This window comes from Bombus flavifrons, chromosome 4, assembly GCF_040668555.2.
Source record: "Bombus flavifrons isolate JBK064 chromosome 4, iyBomFlav1_principal, whole genome shotgun sequence".
In the NCBI taxonomy this organism is placed as follows: Eukaryota; Metazoa; Arthropoda; class Insecta; order Hymenoptera; family Apidae; genus Bombus; species Bombus flavifrons.
In genome coordinates this window covers 14,451,477-14,477,620 of record NC_138445.1, presented here as the reverse complement: position 1 = coordinate 14,477,620, position 26,144 = coordinate 14,451,477, and the positions used below count along the sequence as shown (strand labels likewise).

Genomic DNA, 26,144 nt, shown 5'->3' with positions numbered 1-26,144 from the left:
TCGAACCAATTCTCGCCATTATTTCTTTGATATCTCCAAGCAACTTCTGACGAAATCCACCGATCGTAGCTGGATACGTTAAGGGAAATTGTCTTTATAAATTGAGATTGAACATTGCAGAATGTCGGAAGACGTTACATGGCGAACTATTGCCTTTTATAACCGAAAGAAGGTAGAGGGCGAAAAGACAATTTTTCAACGAGACAACGCTATTGTGCTAATGAATTATTACGATGACTAGTTGCGTGAAATTCTAGCGAGAAAAATTTACGATCAGGAGAGGCCACCTATAGAAAACGTCGTTGAATTTGAAGAAATAGTAAAATCTACGTGGACGGATATTCAAAACGTAAGAGAATTAACATTGAATTTATTTTTTTTCACAAAAAAAGAAAACAGAATTTTAAGAGAAAATTTAGTTTCGCCCCGACTTCAACAGAAGAAAATATTATATTGTAATATCATAAATTATGTACAAGATTTTGTCAATTTTTATCGTAATGTTATAAGAAATGAGCTGTTGAGCTTATAATTTATTCACGCCACTGTATATTTATTAAAGGGAACGATCGTTTGCATCTCATTATATATTAGAACTTTCGTTATACGTTATTTTTAATAAACCGTGATCGTTAATAATTCAATTATTATTCGAATTTTACGTATTACACGTATGTTACTAGGTTCCCTTTAAAAGCAAATCTTAGAATTCGCAGAAATCGATTCACCCCCTAATTTCCATGGCCTGGTTGGGTCTTTGTGCGTGGAACTTTTTTCTGCAAAACGTTCCAGATAGGATTACAAACTCGATTCTGCTGCATTTAAATAGGCTTAGGACCGAATTAATGCAAATGCATTCCAAACTGGCGATGCTATCTTCGGGTCAGCCACAGGGTCAGGAAAAAAGAGGCGCACGTCTTTTTCCTCTTTCGGTCGAAATAAAACCGCGAAGAACCATCATCTTTAGCCATCGTCTTTGTTTCTCTTTCCAACCTCCGATCGCTCCCCTATTTTCATTCAAAATAGCCCTCTTCTTTCGGCTTTCGTTAATTCGTATTTGACTCACGTATATCTCGAATGGAAAGACTTTCATTCATCGTCGAGCAGAAACGGTCCGACCTGGTTTTGTTTTCCAAAAATCGAACATCAAGAGACAGGCAGCTGTGGGCAATTTTGGTTCGATAAAGCGTGCATTGTTTTACGCGCGTGTGTTTTCTTTATCTTTCATTTGCCCGAACGAAACATCAATCTTTTAATTCACTATTTTTTAACCACTTCTAATATCTATAAATAATTAATTGCACCAAAGTAAGAGATTGATTTTGAGAATCTTTTCCGACGTAGATAGCCTAAGATACGACCGGATCTATTATTTAAATATACATATAAAATAAATAGAATTAATAGGAATTAAAAGATTCTAACGTTAACGAGTAAGTAATTTTTATCGCAGTACGTACGTACCATTGAAAACAAATATTTATTTCGTAGACAATCTACCGATAATTGTAAAAATGTTATCTTTTACGATTCGTCGTATTGTACTTCTGCAATTCCTCTTATAATTTGTTTAAAAAAATATAGAACGGAAAACGGTTCGATAACTCGTTATATCGGTATTATCGTTATGAGAAGAGTCATCTCGCTTGTCTCGAATACATTCCATCGTGTTTCCAGAAAGAAAGGAAAAGAAGACAACATTTTTCTTATATCGAACAGTTCCATGAAATTATCTTTAGAAAAGAAAACAGCACGTATAATAAATATACTGATAAGTCACAGCAGGTATGGTAATCAATTTTGCGCGAATAACAGCCTTCTCAAAATTAATTTAGTCGATAGATAATCGACAATAATTCGCAATTTTATCACGTGTGAAATATATACAGAAAAATTCTTTCTTTTCGTACCAATCTCCAAATCATTATCTTCAAGTAGCGAATATTTCCTATGATATTCTTTTATTATATTATGGAAAGTTTTTCGTTAATATGAATTTTATCTAGTCAAAGTCGAACGTCATTACGTTCATTATCATAATGTTCCGAGATGAGTCATCGAATGACTAAACATAACTTTTAACCAACAAGACGAATAGGTTCCTTTGATCAGTTCACATAAAATTTATATCTATCGCAATTATTTCATTATTGCTTTACATCTTTTCGACTGAATTACTTCTAACACCATAATCATTTATTATAATCCTTTTCTTCCTAATTGACGCGCTTGTGGATACAATTTAAGGTATAATTTTTAACTTAACTACAAATAACAATTTAACGAATGAAATTATCTTTCCAAAAAACAAAAGCAAAACGGTATCTAGTTTAGCAATTTTCTTCGTTGAAGTTCGACATTTCTCACTCGAACTGAACGACTCTTTCCCCCGACGTTGCTTTCCCTCGGAATAATTTTAATAAATTGAAATATTTTTAATTTATGATATGCCAATTCCTAATATAAAACGCCGCTGGTCGTTGCTTCTAATCGTCCATTAATTTATATGATCTGGAGAAAATTAACGTACCATTGCTACGAATCGACCGATATTCGAATTAAATCGAATTCGTCTAGCGATTAGTCACTTTGGCTCATTTGCATTCGAAATTCGTGCAAGAAACCCGACTCAGAATCGAGTCTTGCGGTCGTCGGCTCGACAGAAGAAATTCTTGGGAATAGAAAGAGTCTCGAAATCCTGGGTGATTCACAGACTCAACCTGGGTGAGTGTATCGCGTGACCCCATAGGGTGAACACTTCCTCGATCAGACGCAGCAATGAAATTCGCGCAGGATTCATCGGCGTCCATTGTTCGTATCTTCGAATAATGAAATTCGATTGCTCTTTGTTTCGCTCTGCGTACGATTATTATGCACTCTTCAAAGTACAAGGTCTCTTAAGTGTTTGATTGAGAATGGAACATGTTCTCTCTTTCATCGTGCGATCGTCGATGAAAATTAAAAGTATCGTGAGACGATTCGATGCAAACAGCGCAGATAAAAAGAAAGAAGAAGTAGAACGAAGGTACCTGGCCGTTTCCTCTATACCTGACCACAGTTGTGTATTAATATATTAATATATCCTCTTTGTCCTATCGATATTAAATTTTCAAGAACACGTATTAAACACGTATTCTTTGCTACGCTGTCGCAATGTTACATTAATCTATCAAGTCGATAAACTTTTCGACCGGAACACCTAATACTCAAACTTTCACGAACTAATACGAGTTACAAATTATCAACGCGCTATTCGTTTCTCTAACGTTATTAACTAAGAACTTGCATAAATTTTTATTCAATTTCGAGCAATATACGTTGGAATAACGTTTGAAACGTTGTTAAATTTAGAAATTGCGATAAACGATTCGTTGACTTTTATCGCTTTCCTATTTACTTGTTATGATTTTGTATTTGTTGAAAATCTCGAAGTTCTGTCTATTAAAGAAAAATTATATTCGTCGTTCTCACGTGTAAAGTTACTTCACCAATGAACATGAAACGTGCGTGTTTTATAACAGAGACAACACTGTCCCTTAAGCCTCTCTGCTATAAACAATAACAATAACAATAACAATAACAATAACAATAATAGTAACAGTAACAGTAACAGTAACAGTAACAGTAACAGTAACAGTAACAGTAACAGTAACAGTAACAGTAACAGTAACAGTAACAGTAACAGTAACAGTAACAGTAACAGTAACAGTAACAGTAACAGTAACAGTAACAGTAACAGTAACAGTAACAGTAACAGTAACAGTAACAGTAACAGTAACAGTAACAGTAACAGTAACAGTAACAGTAACAGTAACAGTAACAGTAACAGTAACAGTAACAGTAACAGTAACAGTAACAGTAACAGTAACAGTAACAGTAACAGTAACAGTAACAGTAACAGTAACAGTAACAGTAACAGTAACAGTAACAGTAACAGTAACAGTAACAGTAACAGTGACAGTGACAGTAACAGTGACAGTGACAGTAACAGTGACAGTAACAGTAACAGTGACAGTAACAGTAACAGTAACAGTGACAGTGACAGTGACAGTGACAGTAACAGTGACAGTGACAGTAACAGTGACAGTGACAGTGACAGTGACAGTGACAGTGACAGTGACAGTGACAGTGACAGTGACAGTAACAGTGACAGTGACAGTAACAGTAACAGTGACAGTGACAGTGGCAGTAACAGTGACAGTGACAGTAACAGTGACAGTGACAGTAACAGTGACAGTAACAGTGACAGTGACAGTAACAGTGACAGTAACAGTAACAGTGACAGTGGCAGTAACAGTAACAATAACAGTAACAGTAACAGTGACAGTGGCAGTAACAGTAACAATAACAGTAACAGTAACAATAACAATAACAATAACAATAACAATAACAATAACAATAACAATAACAATAACAATAACAATAACAATAACAATAACAATAACAATAACAATAACAATAACAATAACAATAACAATAACAATAACAATAACAATAACAATAACAATAACAATAACAATAACAATAACAATAACAATAACAATAACAATAACAATAACAATAACAATAACAATAACAATAACAATAACAATAACAATAACAATAACAATAACAATAACAATAACAATAACAATAACAATAACAATAACAATAACAATAACAATAACAATAACAATAACAATGTTGTTGTTGTTAGTAATTCACGTATATTTATGTCCAACATAATATGAACAAAAGAAAGTAAGTAATTTCATTTATTGTTATCCCTGTTTCATATAAATCAATCTAACGTGCGTTTACTCGTTAAGTTTTTCCTTTCATACTCGGACGTACTTGAACGTTAAACTGAAATGAAAATACAAATTTCAATTTCAGAATCGAATGGCCTCTACTGTGTCTATTTATTAAAGGGTTAAAAATATTTTGACTATCTGATCGGGTTATTTCGTATTTGTAAAATTAAATTTCCCTTTATCGAAATGGTTTGTGATTACGCGTAATTGCAATTGAAATGATTAAATGTCAATTCTCTTCTTTTCTGAAATTCATTTATCTTACATCGATCGACGACGTAAATGTCAGAGACCGTCGTTATAAATATCTATAAAACGTCGATGTAATGTAACGAGCGAAAGATATATAGAAATTTAATTCCCTGTTATTTCTAGTTTCTCGAAACAACTGATAATAGCGACATCGTGTAACGGTAATAAACAAAAAAGCAGGCTATTGTATTTCGTTCTGAATTAAAAAAAAAAAGAAAGGGCCAATGCAGCGGAAAATATCGTTGAATTATTAATAAGTTGAAACGTTAATTTAACACACGCATTGAATTTAAGCTTGGCTCAAGTACGTTGTTGATTGGATTTTTAATTTGGTCCTTTATGGAACTAGGCTAATTATCCTGCTCAGTTTTTAATCATCATTTCTGATTACATCGTAACAGATTAGCTCTCACGATTTATGAAAGTTGTTCGTGTACTAAAATTAAAACGTTGAACGAAAATATAAAATATACGGAAGGCGGCGAAGCTGTAAGAAGTAAACAAGCGATGCTCTTTAGTATTGATAATCGTTAGATTCTACTCTAATGGTTAACCGATTACTTGAACGAAAGTGAATATAATACCTTTACTTTCGTTGCATTCATTATTACGTTTATATATAAAATTTGTTGCTATTAAATTCATTATGATAGTCAAAGAATAATTTCACGTGTGGCTGCAATATATTAATAACAATAATACACGCTGCGCACCGATATTCCTCGACAGCTTAAGCCTACGAAGAATTGTTCGAAGAACGGTTGATCGTCGTGATCGAAAAGTCGTGGACATCGATATTGAAATCGGCGTAAACGGCATCGAGGTTCTAAAAAAAACAGGTTTTCGAAAGTATGCTCGCCGGGAAGAAGGAATGTTTTGCGTAGAAGATTACGCGACGAAGCAAAATCGTGGTCGTTCGACTGGAATTACAACAACTCCGCGTTTCACAAGGTCCGTGCAAATTGTATTTATGGTTTTCGATCTTGTACGAAAGAAGCGTGTAAGCAGAGTAAATAGAAAAACGAGGAAGAAAAGGAGCGAGATTCGGAAGATCTCGTAAGTCTGAGGAAACTGAATCGAGGAGGAAAAATGAGTACCGTAAATCACATTGTTTTCTTGGCAAATTATTTTCAGAAACGTTTCGGCTATTTCGGCATCGTCGGATCATTTATTCATGACCACGATGTGCGTAACGCACGTGTGGCATTGCTAGATGCACTTACGGAAGAGACGACGTAAGTTTTTAAGGAAATTGTAGGGCTACGACGATCCTCTTCAAATCGCCGTATTATTTCGCGAGTGTCGTTGTTTGCGAACTTACGAATTTATATCAAACATTAATACGAGGATATCAGCAGAGAAATAATCGACGAACCATAGCAGCAACGCTAATAACAGTGTCAAAGATGCGTAATATCGTAACATTGTGTAAAATTGTCAAAATGTTGGAGAATTGAATATCACTGACGCGATACGAACGATCGTAGATCAGATTCCTCTCGAAGATTTGTATCTCAAGAGAGAAGTAACGTGTTTAAGGTCAAATTTCATTTCTTGGAAATATTTGTAAATATTAACGAAGTGACTTGTTTCTAAAAATATATTTCTGGCAAAGAAACAGCATAAACGATTGTGAAACTTGAAGCAAATTAAAAACATAATTTAAGAAGCTTAAAAATTAACTTAACGAGACGAACATAAATATTCACGTAAAACAGATACACGCGTAACAGCAATAATAAAACTGGTATAAACTGACAAACTGTTGAGAGATTTACGTGATCAAAGGATTATATCAGAGACTACACGGTAGTTACAGAGTAAAGGAGGAACAAAGGATAATCGAGTAACGCGATTGCGGGTGGAAAATCGTTTTTCTTTCGTGTCGTGACAAAAATCAGGAGACAATGGTGTGTGCCTTGTGCTATTGTGGAATACGGAAATACATATCGCCGAGGAAACTGCGATCGATAAAAAAATAAAAATCGAGATAAAATAGATAAAGTAAAACCTATACAAACTGGAAACTACTCGAAACTATATGCTGATGCGTGTATTTATTGCAATAAAATGTTGGCTAATCGTTTGTACCAATTACTGGTATTATATAAATTATCGTAAAAATTGAAACGTTTAATAAAATCTGAATCAACGTGAGAAACTTCAACGCGAAACTTATCAAACTTGCCGGGTCTTCCTCTTTAACGAGCACGGGTGAATCAGACGTTTCGCGTACGCTTTTATTTTGAAGGCATTTCCGGTCAGAAGAATGCAACTGCATGCCTCTCAAGATATTTCTATTCACATATGAGAAGAATTAGTGGCGTTTGAATAGCTAATGTCGTTTCGTTTAAGAATTTATCGAATAAGGTACAAAGCAAAAGTAAAATATTTCTATTATTGGAAATGTAGGGGGATCATTGTAATTTCTAGACTGCAAATTTTTATGTATTTACAGAAAATCTAAGCTCGTTACAATTCCTAATGGATAGAGTTAATTTCTATGAAGAAATTATTCCATTTTTCTTTTTCTTTAGTTCGCAAAAATATGACATTGTGCAAATGTTCGCAGTGTAATAATTGGGAAAAGTAATTTGACATCTGGCTGTGTCCATTCTACATCAATTTGATTCTATTTATGGATTTTAATCCGAACATATAACATATAACAAAACATATAATACTATATATAGTACACAATAAACATAACATTAATTGGAATTATTATATAAAAATTAGAGGGTACCAACTTTATAATTTTTGAAATACTTATGGTAAATTATCGTACATTGCGATATTTAATAATAATTCTTAGAAATGACCGCTTTTTCTAGCAAAACACATAATTCTGATATCGATAAAAATTTAATGAAAACTGGTAATCGATTCAAGCACTCGAACCATCGTCAATTCCACGCGTGTAAAATCCCACGTTGAACTCTGACCCAACGTAAACTCGTCATCGTGGTTTGATTTCAATCAGTTTCGATCGTAGGATATTTCCTAGCCACTCCTCTATTCCTGTAAACGCCGATCATGCGTGCCTATTACACAGATGTTTCCAACCATACTACAACACCTATCGTTTCTCCTATCATCCAGTAAACCTATCCTTTTATCTACCCTTTTTTCTCCCTATCTCGTCATTACTATATCGCCACAAGGACTGTGCTAAAAATCAAACTAATGCGAGCGAATCAGCGGAAGAAAGAACAATACGTGCAGTGGCAACGCGAAATATGTATATTGAAAACCAAGCCAAACCAATGCACAGTTCAATCCAAGACAAAACAAGAACGATACGTGGATTGATAGCGAATCAGGAGGTAAATATATACAGCTACAAAAGGCTACAAAGAGTATTTGAGCACGCGCATATATTACAACGATGCGTTCTTTCTCAAATTTGATATGCATCGAATCTTGCACTTGTACGAAAATCCCACTAAAAATGATACGAGATCTATAATATGCATAAATCTATAATATAGAAATCTGTAATAAATACGATAACATTCGAATATTTCTTGCAGCGTACTAAAAAGCAATCGACGAAAGAAACGGAGCACGATACGTCGAATAAGCCGAGAGCGAAATATATTCAAAATCAAAGCAGAGCTGCTGAATCTACGACAGAAAGAGCGCGATACGTCGATCGACAATGAACGAAGACTGAACTGTACCGAAAATCAGGCGAATCTGATGCACAGCTGAAATGCACGACAGAAGGAGCGCGATACGTCGATTGACAGTGAACCAAGAGGCAAAGCACACTCGCGTAGCATTGTACGCTGCCGCTGGCGTTGATGGTGGTAGTCACGAGTCGCGTGGTGGGAGGCCTCAATAAAAGTCAGTGGCAGACTGATTGTAATTCAGAGTGGCGGTAGACTTCGGTACCAGTTCCCCGTACGGCCGCGTCCTTTCTCCGTGCCTCTTTTTCTCTTTTCGTTCTTCTTCGTTCTTGCGTGCGGTCCTTGGTGATTTTTCAAAAAGATTTTCTCCTCTTCCTCGATATCAATCTCGTCGCCGATACGCGTACGAGAAGAAGTACAGCTCGAACGAGAACTTGGAGTCGATCGTCGATGATCATAGGCCCCAGATCAACGCGACAGACGCGAGAAACCGAGGAGACGTTGCTCGACCACGTTCGACGAGGTGCGTGCCTCTACGAAAACTCGCGAGACTTCGTAAAGATTATCCGGTGAGCTACCTGCTTGGGAAACACACGAGATCGATAGTGTCGTGGCAACGACGTTTTAGACTGACCCTGCTGGCGAGTTGTTCCAACCTGGAATAACTCGATCCTGCACGTTTTCCCGCCAGGACAACCCATATTCGATAAGATTCATGCTCGACACGGGCAACCGAGTGGCAATCGAGCGAAGCTGGAATTGTTTTTGGGAAGAAGAACGATAGTTCGAAGAGGAAGATCGGAGATTTTGAAGGATCGAAAAGACACGTGGATCATTGGTCGCGTCATCTTGCGATCAGCTGAGGCATAGACGACCAACGAACGCGTGCGTGTAGTCAGTGACACCGAGGTGAAGGGACATTTATCTTGGACTTTGTGAGATTCACGGTGATCGCCTGGCGCCTGAAGAGATTTTGACAGAGGAATTTTCAACGTTTGCAAGTTACTGGACGAAGCAGCAGAATGGCCAGGTGGAATCGTATGTTCGGATGGGAAAGGTGTGTCGGAAGTGTCCTTTTGGCAACTCTATTCGCCGTTTCGCACGTTAAATCCGAGGAACAGAAGTCGACTGTATCGCAGACTGCAGCTATGGTAAGCGTCCGAGCAAAATCTTTTTGAATTTCGATCATTGGAAAATACTTTGTAGAGAAACCTGACAAATGTATTTTGTCGATCGCAATGTCAATTTCATTTTGTAGTCGCAATATCCGTTTATCCCTATGCTAAGTAGGCTAATTGCGATTCCGATAACACCAACTCTTTCGAAAAGATACTGTCAAGTACGACAGAAGTCAGAAAGAATGATAGACATATTTGAGTATCAATAATTAGTCAAGCACACCTGGTATTCTATCAGAACGCTAGTAATCGATCAAAAAACGTTGTTCCATCGAAATATACCTATGAATCTTAAAAAACATTAGCAACCATCCGAGAAAAAATTAATCACCTGAAACGTAGTATTATTCGATAAAAGAGTAGCACAGTGGAATAGTAGGATTTTCATTTCTCATTCGAATCGATCAATTTTCAAAATAGTCAATTTTATTTCTAGAAATTCTATGATAGTTGGACAGAAATCTGTCAGTGTAGAGTGTCGTAAATAATGTAGCGTTATAATAATTTACACCAAAATCTAGCATTTACGCGAGTATCGTGAAAAGCTCCAACGAATTGAATCGAAACGGACAACAATGGTCATCGATGAGTAAAATTACGTTGTGCAATCATTCGCTTCTCGTGTGGTGTGCACCGTGCGGTCGGAAGTATTTTCATGGTTCTTCCTGGAAAATGAAACGTTTCGAACGAACGCAACAAGTTCCAACGGTCGGAGACTTTACAGAGGGAAATACCTGCATAGAAACGGTTAATCGTACGGGAAAATTGATTCGCGTGAATCTGTCGCACGCATGCTATATGTGTGTGTCATACGTGAATGAGTAATGGTCGCGTACACGTTTTCTTTTGACAACGCGAATAACATTCCAGAGGAAACGTTTATCTCTATGACACTGATATACGGATTACGACGAACACCAGGCATATCGCGAGTATGACACCAGCTCGATCTATAAAACGATCTTTCCTACATTTAACTAGTAATTAGAATCGAAGGACAGTACTTTGTTGCTGATTTGCTATCTTTCATACGACGTTTCTTTCCATTAGATAGATTGTAAATTATCGTTATTATTAGTGTTTAACTTCGTTTTGAAAATAATTTATTTAATGATATTAATATCGAATTTTATTAACTTCATCGGTATTAACTTCATATTAGTTGTTGGTAAAGATTATCGTTTGAATATTATAAGTTAATGTTACATTTTATTCCAACTTCATATTACTCGTGTTATTAGTATTGACTTTCGTTTTATTGTATCATGCTAATACCGTTTATATTAATTTTATCTTATTCGTGTCACTAGTAACAAATCTCGCTTAAACCTTTCTTATTATCGTCAAACGTTGCATCAACTTTGCGTTATTGCTGTTACTGATTATTCATTTCGATTTTACTTTATCATATTATATTACCTTATCGACGTTATTAGTAAAAAAAAAACTTCTCTTAAATATTTATTATTAAGAACAGACTCTATTCCAATATTACTTGCGATATCACTGTCGACCTTTACCTTCCTTTATCTGTCACCGATATCATCGATACGAATATCTTCTCCAAAAATTATCAACAATTATTCTCTTATTTTTAATAATGCTCGCTTAAACTCTTGCACAAAGGTTCGTTCTATTGAGATCGAATCCCAGCGATAACAATTACCAATCGCGCGAATTTATTGACGATAACTGCGAAGATAGAACTTCGTCAGATAGAGGACAATGGTAGTATAAAACGATAGGAATGTCGCATAAGTAATTTCGTCTATTCCTGGTATTCTGAAAGGTATGCAGCGTATAAAGCAGGAAAAAAAAATTCAGACCGGTTTGCGAACATAATGACATAAGGTCGGACAGTGTGACGTCACTTAGCTACCTTCGCTGACAAAGTTCAGCTACGCGCGATGACTCGCTCCTGACCTTCGATTCATTGAACAGCATCGGCTACAAGCTTACGGTAGTATTATACGCGTTTCAATGGGAAATTTCACAATTCCTAACAATGCCAATCGTCCAGTTTCCTAACGAACGTTTCTTCCTATTTAACTTCGCGTTTCGGGCCATAATTGAACCGAATAACAGAGATCGCCTCGGATAAGTCTGATAATAGCACCTTGGCCGAACGACGGTCATTGAAATCGCGGCTGTAAAGAGGTAATTTTGCGCGAGCCTCTTAAGCAATCTCGGTACGCGATAACGACGTAATTATCTGTCCCGGTAAATACAAACGATGGGCCGCTTTATCTTCAAGGTTCGCGACACGTGAGCAGATCGATCTCACACCCTTGATTGCGATTACGTTCCATCGACTCTTTGTTCGGCGTTAATCGACGCGTGTATCCGTAAACCAGAAGGGGATTTCGTTTTGACAAGTGTCTCGATACCTGTTTGCAAATAAAACTCGATAATTATTCAGGAATATTTATTTGTTCTGTTTCACAATGTTAGTATAACGTTATTGAACGTCGGTACAGTTAAATTCTGTCCTCTATTTTTATTGTCATACGTTGGTAAAGAAATATTTCTACGTGAGATATATAGGTGAAAAATTAAATAAATATTAAATAGGCGTTACTGCTTATTAACTGCAATCGCGTGTAAATAAATTTTATGTTCTTTACGATCGATAGAAAAGAACGTTATCGCGTGACTTTATTATGTACATCAGTTTTACGATTGTTGATTCGATTCCGTCAAAAAACGAATAGGAGCAAAGCTTTGTAGATGTCTCGATCGAAACGATAATGCCAAATACCAAGTTCTGCTTGCACTCGAGTAACAGCGTCGCGAGTGAAAACTAGGCTAAACGGTTGTTGCAAGTAGTAAGAATCAGGAACGTAGGCAGTAGAATCGTACTTACTTCGATCAGACATATCGCTGCGTACTTATATAATACTTATTCCTTAGCTTCTCTTATGTCCTTATTCAGATATATTTACGTGATTGCAGAAAATTTACCGAGGGGATCTTTTTTGTCTAAATTAATTCCTAAAGGAAGATTATTATTATTATTTGTTAATGGTTCGAAAGATATTTAACATTTATCCCTCTTTACTAACTTCTTTTCTATTTTAGTATTTAACGCATTTTCAAAGAAGGGGGATAGTGGATATTTTCAAGTACATTTGGAATTATTTGATCGTTTTTCAATTTATCAAAGAAATATCAAATGCTTATTCATTTTCTATAATTTCATGTGCACGCTTCATGTAGGTTTAAAGGACACAGCTGATTTTAATTATTCATAGTATTCAATCGTTCAATACGATATAAGAATCATAAAATCGTCTCGATTAAAAGAACAAGTTTCCTGCCGCGTGTTCAGGCCGTACCGACACGATAAACATGATCGATTGTCCAGGAAGAAATGCTATTGCCCTACGCTAATTTATTCGATAATTATTATAGCTGTCTAGTAGAACGATGTAGTCGTGATACATCACTCGACACATGGGATATAATACTTTGCACTACGATCTTGCCTATAATTGACACGAATTTATGTTCTTGGCAATGAGCCAAGTCAAACAAGCACCAGCATGACAAAGCACCGTTTCACTCTAAACGCCCATGTGTTGTAGCAGAGAATTTTAGAGACGAGGTACGCCCTTACACGCGTTTCAAACGCGGCATCGTAATCCGTAATGACTTAATTATCGAGAGGAAAAATAGTCGTTCATCATTCTCTATGATGAAGCAAATGGTGGTCATTAATTTCCTTTTCTGAAGAATTATGAGGCTGGGTGAATGAGGCCGTAATAGGATTCGTGTAACAATTATGAAATTATTATCACGAATTACGAGATGGTAAAAGGTGGAATAATTTAATTACTCTGGTAATGAGTTTCTTCAAGTATTGTAATATTAATATTTCACTGGAAATTTCACGTATTCACGTACCGTAAATTTTATGTTATTTCGTTTAATTAATAATATTTCATTTTATACGGACGTCATTTTCGGAATATTTAATCAAGTTAACATCTCATACAACTTTTCTCTGTACAAATAAATAATATTGTTACACAAACCGTGATCATTGGTAAATCCTGGAGCAAACAAAGTCGCCCTGTACCAAGATAATGATCTATGTATGACTTGGCAAGATTCCCGTGCCAAGTCAGCAATTGAAAAAGACAAAGGCGCAATTCGATTCCGGTCATCCAATATTAGATACAACAAAACATTTTAACTACGCGAAAGATCTCTGCATCAAAAACTACTGATATTTGTGATTAATGGCATATACGACTTTGTTTCATGCGACTTTATGCGAGTTTATGAATTCATACACGCGATGCAAACTATACATTAATTATGCGAAACATCTTAAAAAAAAATACGTTTCAAGCGTATAAAGTAAGACTCTCTAGATCTTTAGATATACTACGTGAAAAGAGGGGTCGTATAAAATCGCCTTAGATTCCTCATACTTTCGATTGAAGAAAAATCGTTCATGATTTAACGCGTATAAAAATTCAACTAATTAATTTTATAGTATTTATTACTTTGCTTGAGATAAAAAGATATTGTAACGAATGAGATTCTAGAATCAGTTAGTTACGCTATTATAGCACATATTCAAGCATATTTCAATTATCTTCCTGAAAACGCAACAATCCTTCCGAAGGAACTTAAACCGTGTGAAAGAAGGATCTTTGTCTTTTCTTTTTTCTTCCGAAAGGGATGATGGTCAAGGGAAAAAAACTTGGTTTGGTACTTGGCAAGGTGCCAAGTGATCGGTTCTCTCTCGGGTCTCTTTCTCTCGCTGACGGATCATACTAGGAAATGGTAAATAATGTATGTGCCTCGACACGGAAATACACGCGACTTAGGATAGCGAATCGTTGGCCTTCGTTGTGGCCGATCGGCAGTCGAGACACGATCAGTCCGTCATCAGAATATTAATCATCGTCGTATAGATATTCTCATCGTCGCTCGATCCAGCGATCGTTCGCTCTTTTACGTATCTTTACCGTCTGATGCATATAGCATCCAACTCTCTCTTTTCATCTGTCTTTCGAATGAGACGCGTGTTCTTCCCCAGGATGAGATTTAATCGAGTCGATTACCTCAATTAGCGACGCCTTTAAAAATATTCGTGAATGGAAATTTAGATGAACGGTTTGACTACTCGTCTAGTCACAGGCGGCTGTACGGTCGTCCTTTCGTTAAACTCCTTCACTTTACGATACGTGATCCAAGATCAAATTACGCGAAAGTGGAAAGGAGTTCCGATCGGAGCAAATGAAATCGATTTAAATTTATTTTATACTTTGGCAAGGGAAGAACTCGACGCGAAGCTGATTCTCACGATGGAAGACGACAATTTTGTGAAAACGAATCGTATGGAACTTGGAGAAGATTTTGTATTGGGGAAAATTAATTAAGTAGATCTATTCTCAGGGAGATCTTTAAAATTCTGCGATATTTGTAACGTGGATGTAAATCGATTATAAAAATGCTCCTCCAATTTTAGAAGTTAAGCGCTTTTGTTTGAATGCACTCTGATAGGAAGAGGAAAGAGCTTAATTCAAAATTTGCCTCCTGAATTCTAATCATATTCTTCTAATACACCCACGCATACCAATTAACGTCTCATCAGGATTCTACTTTCATTGGTAAAATTGAACAGTTCAGAGATCGATTGTTCAGAAAGTCAAAGGAAGATGTATCTCCATGAGTAATCAAAGTGATACCGTTTTATCTGGTCTCCAATCGCGTCGATAAAAAGAAATAGAAATGTATATTGCAATTACGAATTCATCGCTCGTCCGATCTTGAATACCGTTTAACGCACGAGGTGATACCGTGAGTAAAACAAAGGATGATTTATGAGATGATTTGAATAATAGAAGTAGCATTACAAATTGAAAATAGATTATTTCTTCATCGTGAATACGATCGTCGCATTATATTCTTTAAATTCAACGAAGCCCCAAGGTCTTCTGTAAACGGTTTTAATGATAGCAAGATTCACCGAAATAATTGAAACGATTTATACGAAACTATTTGTTTCGTTCGAAGGAAGGAAATTCGAGCTGCGAAACTTTATTTCTCGCAAGAAGAAACAATTTGTCTGCGGACGATGTAATTATTGCGTTGGCAACTAAGTGATTGCGGATTTTGCCATTAGGTGGTATTGACAAGATCCGCAATCACTTAGTTGCCAACCCAATACAAGGAAATATGAATCGATGAAAATCGACATTGACGTTAACAAAATTAATCGATTGGAGTTGTTGAATGTCAAGAAACGCATCGACTGACTAAATCAGCGACGCGAGGCTGACTGTCGCTCGTTCGAAAGTGCCTTCCGTGTCTTATCAGGCTTCGCGGAAGATGATTGCCGATGCAATGCAAAGATAGCACCGCTCCTGACAACGGTTTATTACAATTACTAATCGCGCCTGATCATTACCCGACGTGCCTCGAACGACTAATTAGATACAGAACTGTAATCGCATCGTTGCGCAAAACCGTCTCACAGAGAAATGTCCAATGCGGCTATTGCACCGAACAACGTGAGCAAACACGAGCAAACGTGAATTCGACAGAGAAGCGTTAAGACTTATGATATTTCGTTTATGCGGAGAAGGAAAAGAACATAGTTAGAAACGCATGCAGTGGCTACAAAAGGTACCGACACGCCATTGTGTCTATTATAGCGTTTCAATATTATTTGATATTTTTATTGTAAATTATATCTTTTAAACTTCCTAGTACTTGCGTACGATTGCAAAAGTTTGAAACTGATTAGAACGAAATATATATGGAACCTGACAAAAAAACTCTTCATTGGAAAATAAGTGTCGAAGTATTTGATAAATAAGCCAACTATAAAAGAAAAATGTTATCAATTGCGTGCTTTATTGACTCTTGACTGACGGCGTTCCTCAACTTGCCACCAATTTCTCTAGTTATCTTATTTACAGCCACTGTACACACTCTGTACGCGCTTAAAAATATGCTCGTACCTATGCTCGTGCTCTGTACAATTCTAAACTACGAATCCACGTGACAAAGCCGAGTATCCGATTTCTGAATGGAACTATCTTAGCGATTTTCACACAGATGCGTGTAACCTTTCGCAACGTGACACGTGAGACGTGTGTTACGCAATTGACCACCATAGCAAACTTGAAAAATACATACAGCATCGATTACTCTAATTATAGATCTCACAAGACTTAATTACTTACATCATCTTTCCTCCAAGTCTCTCGTATATGCATAGATCATAAAAGTAGAATAAATTAACTTCTCTTTACAAGATCACGCTATTTACATAAGAAAATCATCTAGCTGCTCTAAATGTAACTATAACTTCCACAAAAGCAAAACATTCCCATTTAATCGCAACACGGAACAAAGAACGCATCTGATCGACGTAAAAGCATTCTCCATTAGAGGAAGGACTTTGCTTTGACAAACGTTTAATTATCCCTTGTTCCTTATGTTGATCCGATTTCACCTGATACATCTTCGATGATTTCACCTGATATATCATCGATGATGTCACCGACTCTTCCTCGATAACCCACATTTACATCTCTTGACATTGGTGTACGTCGATACGCGTGCAATTCACGAAACAAGAAGAAAATAAAGGTTCGATACGCGTTTCGATCGGTTTCCTTTGTGATACGAGCAACCGACACTTCCGGAGTGGTTGAATCAGCGATTTTTTGTAAACCGACACCGGTGACTCACGTTGCTTTATCGGATCTCTATTTTTTTCCTTTTTTTTTTCACTGGACGAAGAACACCGATTGCTACACGGCATTCGTATCGTAACTCGGTTCATAGGTCAGCAACCTCCACGCTTTTCAAATACAAACAATATTGACCGAGAAAAGAGGAAGAAATGTCGCGGTATCTGCGCGTTCAATTGCAACCGCAGAGTTATGCATGCAATGTCTGAAGAAAGCGCTCGAACGCTTATCACAAAACACGTTTATTGTGTGTGAAGAAATTCACGTAAGAAGCATTTTGAAATCTTACATTATCATCGTAACGAGACACGACTGTCCCGATTGCGTTACATTAGTTGTTTCTTGACTCTCGATCGACGATTTTGAAATTGAAAAATTATTGGAAACGGATATTTCAAGTTAAAACGTTCCGAACGATCACGACTTACTACGATACTATGAAACACAAAATTTTCTATCACGTCGTTTATAAACGGAGAACTAATTAACGATCCTAAATGAAATCTCATCGTTGGAATGGGTTAAGCTAACAATCAAACGCGATTATCTTTCTCGCAAATACTTGGAAACTAGATTCCTTGGAAATCTAAATTCTACAAAATATAGATCTACTAATGTCAACATCTTTTGGATCTCAGTATCGTCTAATTTAAGAAATTACACTTGCCTAATTGCCAGTCGCGTCATAATTTTTCAAGAACACACGAAAATGTAATATTCGCGTTAAAATTCCGAGTATCGTATCTCGCAAGATAGTAACGGTTAACAGTAGTCATACTTTGCGGAACGGGACGAACCGAACACTTCCACTACCGTTCAGCATAACTAATTTCGGCGAAGCGCGCGTTTTTATCGCGCCAACGATTCTGAATTCTAATAAGAAAACGCGCAAAATGACCTCGTAAAATCACACGGTGGCCGTTGTTCGATTCTTAACAATCTTCCATGCGATACATTTCAATTGTGTACGGCGGCGAATTAAGAAAAACGAACGTCAGGTTGCCTCGAGGTTATTCCTAAATCTGTTATCTGGAAACTATTCCACGAACAGGTGCACGCAAGATTTTAAATTGACCTCTTACCTGACCCGCCACCTGGCTGGGTCGAGTAAGGTCAGTTAGGGTCAAACACCTGTGTACTGTGCATGTTCAATGATTTCAGCGATTTTTATCGAAAAAGAAAGAAAGTACAAAAATTTGTGAGAAGGCAATGTCGAAGAAGGACTCGATGTCGTTTCGATTCCGATCTCTTTGATACAAACACACCAAGCCACATCTTCGCTGTTACAATTTTGTTTGCCACGCCTTTTTAAACTCAATATTGGCGAAGATTCTTGTACGTACGAAGTATCGATTAAATTTAAGTTTCAGTTAACTTCGGAGTATCCTAACTCTACATAAATTATTCAACTAGTAACAGCAACCTATATAGTAATATAACCTGCGCTAACTGAATCCAAATTATTATAAATTACCTGACGATTTCAGTTGAGAGTTGAGTTAAATCATTCGTACTAACAGTTGTGTTAAAAAAAAATATGACGAACAAGTAAAATAAAATGAATAAAGATATATCGTATAAAAATACATTTACGCGCTGCAGTACAACGCGATCGTTCGAATCAGCCTTTTTCTCATAATGGTAACGTGACGATGTTTACAATAACGCGACATACCATCTGACGATGATACGTTATAATTCGATGGAAAATCTTAGTTTCGTATCGCTGATAAAAGAATGCTCTTTAAATAAAATCGGAGCGTAGATCAACGAATCCTTAAACGGTTGATTATATCAGAAGATTAAACTTTATGACTGATAAACTTGCAGTTTTATAAAGAAATTCGGAAGCCAATCTTTCGTTAAGCTCGACCCACTTCTACTCTTCTTCTACCTTCATCTCGAACAATACTAGCCGATTCCAATGAGAATCAAGTATACTGAATTAAAGTAGACGTCTGAAACATGAATCGTACGAATCACTGGGTGGAATTACATGGCGTAAAAGATCCATCGATTGTTGATGTCGCGTTAAAGGAAAAAAACGTTAGTACAAAGGCAATCGCGAGAGTACTAACACGAAAATATATTGCTCTGTAGTATAAAGATCCACGTTTGGACGATCGAAGATCGGTTTTGTATTCAAGGAACGGCTAGCAGAAGATGCGAAGGCGTTGAATACTGATGCCGTTTGCGTTGACAAAGACCTCTTCAAGGTCGGGGTCGCTATTCGATACCTCTTGTGCACTTCTTCGTCTTTTCTCGAGTAACAGATCCTTCGTGAGCCTTCGCTGCACCGTTAAACGCGACGTTGTTCTCGGAAAAGGACTCGAAAAAGAAAGAGAAAGAGGGAATTTCGTATGTCACGACAGATATGTGGAATTCAACGAATCGTTGAATGTTTTTGGCTAAATACGGTTGCCCGACCAACTACTCTGTATATTTTATGTAAAATTATGTGTAGCTATAAAGAAGAAAATAACTCGAAATCTATTTTTGTTTCTGTTGTTGTCAGATTTACGAATTTATTTTCCATTTACATATTATTGCACTCTACGGTGATGATTTCGTAGCTCGAAAACGAAGCAGATCGCGCGGAACTTTGTTCACACTTCTTTTCGGGAATCGACGATAAACGTTGAAGTACGGTATAATCTACGGTATATTCTACGTAGAAATACGTAGAAGCTGGAGATCTATTTTGCTCTTGTTATTGCGAAATTTCCAAAATTTATATTCTACGATTCTACTCTTCAAAGATGATTTGATAGTTTGAAGATACAGCGAATCGTTGATACAGTTTTGCTCAAAAATTGACAGAAAAATAGATAAAAAGCAATTCGATTATTTCGTGATCGATAACAGAGCGACATAGTTTTGCAGATATTGCGTACACCTTCGGATGTTTCGATTTTCATACTATCGATCGCGCGCCGACTGAAAATCAGGGTAAGTCCCGTATCTGTTCTTTCCCATGTACAGGCGTTAATCAGCAACAATGTCATTCACCGAGCCATTCATCTAAGGGAAATGAAAAAGTAACGAGCACGTCGATAAATCAATCTAATAATGAACACGCACTATAAATAATACGTATCAATCTTTATAAGTCACATAACTGGGAATATTTCAAGCGATATAAAGAACGATATATATAGAGGGAGAGAGAGAGAGAGAGAAACTGTATATTTCGTTATAAAGTTAGAAAAATAATCGAAGCTCGTGTACGTTGAGCTTTTTAGCGACGAAATCACATTGCACACGATAGAATATTGCTACGACAAGCTCAAACAAACCGATGTCCTAGTTACCTTCAGTTACGTATCTTGCTCTTAACGCGATATACGATCACTACTTTTAGATTATTTGTTCTTACTAAACAAGGATAAAGTTCGACGAAACTAATTTTCTTCTTGCAAATCGAAAGAATGTTTCTTTAAAGAAAAAAAAAAAAGAAGACGATTCTAAATTATTCTCAGAATCATTTTACTCTACTTTTCTGTCTTTTGTCCTACTTTACCCTATTCAAGAGAAACAAATGAAATCGTTAGATCATAGGCATCGGTACGTCTTTTATACCAACAGATACTAAAAACACGTGTTCCTTTTCAACATAAAGTACATCCTTTTAATCGCAAGATAATAAACCTTTTCCACATAATCTTTATATAATGCATTTACGTAACAACTTAACGAGAAGATTCAGAAAATCGAAAAAAAAGAACATTCAAATGCGTTCAAAAAATACGTAAAGATATGTAAAAGGAAGATTTTTTGTTGCATTTAAAGCGTAGAACGCTCGTAAAGATTATAATACGTCGACGAAGCATCTAATAAATCTCAACAAATTGCACGTAACTGTGATACGAGATTTTGAAAAATCATGCATCCGGCGCTCTTTTAAATCGTGAATCATTTTCTGTATGGAACGCTACACATAATCGTCACGGGACAAATATGTATATAACACCTGCAAAATCACGAAAAGTGTCTCCATCGTTCGCTTTGGCCGACTCTTTCTCGCTCTTTTTCATCGCGACACGCATTACATTACTTTTCACTGGAAACACACACACACACACACCTTACGAAACTTGTTATCAGCGATAAGAAGCGACGATAGGGTGCCGCGTGTAGACAAACGTAACTATCAAGAGGCATTTCACTGCCTCGTGGCCTCGATTCTGCAAAAGATCGCGCTAGAAGCGAAATTACGTCGGCAATTGAGCGTGCATTTCTGTCATCGTAAATCACCGAATCATCTGCTAGTTTAACGTCGAAATAAAACTTTCGTTAAAATAGATTTTTTACCAATATCCTTAGCCGCCCCCAAAACTTTTTTCAAATATATAGCTTCTTGGTAATTTTCATTCTTCGTAATTTTAAGCTTATAGCGTGATAATATAGAAAAGCACACCGACTAGGAAGATTACTAAACGTGACTAGAAAAATATTAAGCACGTTTTTGGACTTCCCTTTCGTAATCACAGTGCGAATTAGTTGAATGTTCGCGGTAATATGTACTTCCTTCCTTAAGCTCCATCGTGTAAAAACACAGACCTTTATAGGTCTACTTTAACGCCTAACACAAAATTCCCTTAACCAGTTAGCTGTGACGACCTTTTTGAAAAGCGTGTATCTAAAATGTATCGCAAAAAGTAAGCGATGACGAGTATACGCGTCCAAAACAGCTAGCTGGTTAATTATCTTGATACGATGATATGATGACGTCTTCTACTAAAATGAAATCTTCGATGAATCTACCCAACCGTTAAGGAAAGACAGCTAAAAAGAATAGGAAGGATATAAAAGATAAAATCACTATCCACGGCAATATCTACGCCTTTCTGCTTGGATTACTATCCGTTTCGTGAAGGATTTTAGGGGAGATGCTTAAAAGTCAGGGTTTTTCACGATTAAGAATCACGGATTTACATTCACGTTTGGCCTTTCAGACGCTTGTCTAGTGTCTATCTTCTGATCCGAAAGGTCGGCGTGGTTGATACATCGGTCGACCCAGTTACCCAGTTCGTTCCTAGGCAGCCCCGTCGTTAAATTTATCAAGCGAGTTGCCTACGCAGGAATTCCGCTTTAAAAATCGATCTCTCCCATCCGGCAACAAATTTCAACCGAATGTGTCCAGCCTGGTAAAATCGATCGTCCTACCTGTTCCTTATCGCCATTTCGCGCGACGTTATTACCATGCGTTACGTCCGCGACACGTGCATAACGACGATGTTAAAGGTAGATAGACGGGATAGATATGGAATCATTACGAAAGAGAAAACAGCGATTATTACACGAGTCGTGTGGAGGCACGAAATCCACGCTAGTTTGAAATTGGGTCATGGAAACGGGGCACACGTCACACCTGATAACTTTACCAATCAAAATGTCAACTTTTTGACAGGTGAACGCGATACGACGATCATCTTGTGTGTTTGGGTTTATGTGGAGCAAACGTTGGACTTGTTCCTTTTATCTTGTTTTGGGAGTAGGTGGGACTGAGTCGAGAAAATTTGTTTACTCGAATTGAGAATTAAGTTAAGAACCGAGAGGCGAAAGGAACGTATAAAAGATACGTAAAGGATATTATTTTCAATAGAACGAATTTCCATGGGAATGTTGTATACCAGACAGGGTTACGCACCTGTAGAATGTTAAACGAAGCAATAACAACTATCTTTAGTAATAGTAACACACATATACGACATTATAATTCTCGTTTTGTACAATTTTCATAGAACAATGGCTTTATTTTATTTCATACTATATATACAATATAGACATATAGTTTTCGTGTTTTATTTATTTTTATTGCTGCTATTATCACATATTGAATTTACGAGAAAGTATTGAAAGAACAAGAAGCTAAAAGCAGCGAAATCGACGACGTCAAAAATTGCCAAGGCTGTTCGTTAAACTAAGAACAGTGTGGTCTGTAATTTGAAATTGTATTATCGTGTTTTCTGCGCGTTTCTCAAGGTAGCTGGGGCATAAAACGTCTCGTGCTTCGACCGAATAGCCGGCCACAGGTAATTACGTCAACGGCGACGATTATTGATTTGCAGATTTGCAAGGATCGCCTATCAACTCAGAGGAAAATGTCACGATTACGTTCCACGTGGCTTATAATCGGCAATTGTCGAAGCTTTCTTCGAGCAAAAATTTGTCAAATAGAAATAAATTCCAAAAGGAAATATCGCAGTTTAACGATTCACGTTATTTCAAATCATTGCTTACTTTATATAACTTGTACGATAAGGACCAGCAAGTTCGTTTTTAAAGACATATTATGCAATTCGTATTGTTTATAAGTTCGAAGAAGTATGAAATTAACTTCTAAATTAAAATTAAGTTCAATCCTTAACTACTACGATGAAAATACGGTGCAAATAGGTTGAAGTAATTACAAGTACTGTAACTACCTTGAAATAATTACAAGTAAACTATCATGGATTAATAATTCATATTTTATCAAAATACTAAATGACGTGTCGTCTATAAGAAATTGTTGGAAATTAAATTTAATTTCACACCTGAGAATTGATCACCACAGTGACCTTCTTATTAATGATCTTTCTAAAGTCTTAACTACTTTCAGTTTCCTTCCGTTCTAGTGAAAACTTTTAAAATCATCGAAGATTGATAATAGTGTTTCTTATAAAACTCTATTTTCTTCTGTCTCTCTCTCTCTCTCTTCTTTGCACTTTCAATTTTAAAGAAGGAGAAGAATATTTCATCAAAATTAACGCGTTGGTAAAATTCTATGAAGCTTTATTTTTCGATGAGACCCCACAGCCTTGACAAATAGGCATCGATCGAACTTCTACAGTTGCTGAAAACTATGAAAACTTCTTCTGTCCCGATCTTTGCTCGCGCCTAAAGCATTCCACCCTATCGACACCAAGAGGAAGCAAATGACTCTAATAGTAAGAAGAGATTCTTAGAAACGAACTACGTGAGACGGAAAAAATGTTCTCGAGCAACTAGACGACGTTTAATCTTCCTCGTCTTCCTCGTTTCGACCATGAAGATCGCGCAATCGCGTTCTTTTCCTTCGATTTTGCTTCACGTGGACATGATCGCACGTGACATGTAATTGCAATGCTGTCATCGTGATTTACGCCACAATGTCTTCGGTATATCTTTTTTTTTTTTCGTTAATCTACGATCTTCTTCGCAACTAATTCGTATCTTTTCGTCGTTGGAGGTGCGAGCGATAAGCCGCGGCACGTTTATTTACGAGTTGTTTCAGTGTTGTAAATTAAATGATGTTATGCTTTGTGAAAGGAACAGGAAATTGTTATGAAAAAATTGTTAATTGTAATACGTTATTTTCTGTGTGTGTGTGTGTGTGTGTGTGTTCTTGAAAGACATAAAAATATAATATTTTTAGTACGATTTTTAAAGTTGCTAATTTACGTATGAGTCAATGTCGTATCTTGTACGTAAGAGATATTGAAGAATTATGGCGATACAATAGAATGCTTGAGTACTAATGCGATTAAACACACCCACGATTCGTCACGTTGCCTTGAAGAATTTGTTCGTCATAAAACAGAAAGGGACATTGTGGTCAATTTATCTTTATCTTGTGCAAAATTATTATTATTATATAGGATGTTTCATCGATAATAAATGTCTATATTATCTGTGATGTCGAATGTAACAAACAGTGATTAATTGCTCTTGAGTAGCTCAACTTAAAACTCGAAATATACATTTTTTTCTTTTTGGTATCTCTGCCTACTTGTGATGTTGAAGAAAACAATTACTAATTTAAGAAGCTCCGAACTCAAACTCTAATAGCAACAAAGACCAATAGGAGAATGCAGAATTATATTACAAACCAGTAAAAATCTGTAGAAAATCATTTTCTTATACAAAACATTCTGCTGTTCGTTGAGGTAGATTTTCAACCTGAAAAACAGGTGTACGTCTAGTTGCAATTTACTCGATCATCATTATAATTTTCTCTGCTGGAATATGTAATTTAATATAATATATACGATCATTCTACTTACAAGTTTCCTCACAAAAAGTCAATTATATTCCAGTTAATTACGAAAAGCGTTTTCAATCTAAGTACGTCAGACGTACGTTAATGAATGGATAAAACGACGAATCTCCATCATTAAGAAAACCGATGTTCCAGCATGAGACACGATGTTAAACTTCCGCGAGATCAATTAGATCACGTTGAATCGTACACGTGTCTGGGTTCGCGATCGTTCGCCAGACCGATCGTCTTTATCACCGCCCACGCAATATTACTTGCCGCTTCAATGACGATACGAATCCTTGAATTCCATCGACGATTTTACCTGGTGTTCGAGTCACGATCAAAATCCGCGAAGAAAAAAGAAGAGGAAAAGAGAGACGTGAATGATTCAGAATTGGTAGCTTCTCGGCACGTTCTACAACAAGAACACTACCGTTCAAAGATATTCAGATACTCGCAGAAAGATATTCAAAAGTCAATAAGTACAATTCTTGCTCGTTAGTTTATCTTCCGCGTGATCTTAACGTGCTACTTCCAATCATTGAAACTAAGAGAGGATTTGTCTT

The 26,144-nt window shown here is 36.5% G+C and overlaps 2 protein-coding genes across 5 annotated transcripts in view; both read left to right on the top strand.

Annotated features, from left to right (window-relative positions):
• Nucleotides 1–2,915: 2,915 nt before the first annotated feature.
• LOC138179119 (serine-aspartate repeat-containing protein C-like) lies at nt 2,916–4,916 on the top strand. Its single transcript, XM_069111570.1, has 3 exons — nt 2,916–3,025; nt 3,884–4,356; nt 4,876–4,916. The coding sequence occupies exons 1-3, from the start codon at nt 2,916–2,918 to the stop codon at nt 4,914–4,916; spliced, it is 624 nt and encodes a 207-aa protein (XP_068967671.1).
• A 3,995-nt stretch (nt 4,917–8,911) lies between these two features.
• LOC138178674 (matrix metalloproteinase-14) overlaps nt 8,912–26,144 on the top strand; it is a 39,559-nt gene continuing 22,326 nt past the window's right edge. For all 4 annotated transcript variants that reach the window (XM_069110790.1, XM_069110788.1, XM_069110791.1 and 1 more), the window contains exon 1: nt 8,912–9,828. In XM_069110790.1, the coding sequence (XP_068966891.1) occupies nt 9,700–9,828 (129 nt within the window). In that variant the 5' untranslated portion in view covers nt 8,912–9,699. The remainder of the gene's footprint in view (nt 9,829–26,144) is intronic.

Bases quoted from the DNA above. Each gene is read 5' to 3' on its own strand.
- LOC138179119 (XM_069111570.1), top strand. From the start codon at position 2,916: ATGGAACATGTTCTCTCTTTCATCGTGCGATCGTCGATGAAAATTAAA. The intron at 3,026-3,883 runs GTACCTGGCCGT...TAACAGTAACAG, and splicing joins AAAGAAGAAGTAGAACGAAG to TAACAGTAACAGTAACAGTA. The intron at 4,357-4,875 runs GTAACAATAACA...TTTCAATTTCAG, and splicing joins CAGTAACAATAACAGTAACA to AATCGAATGGCCTCTACTGT.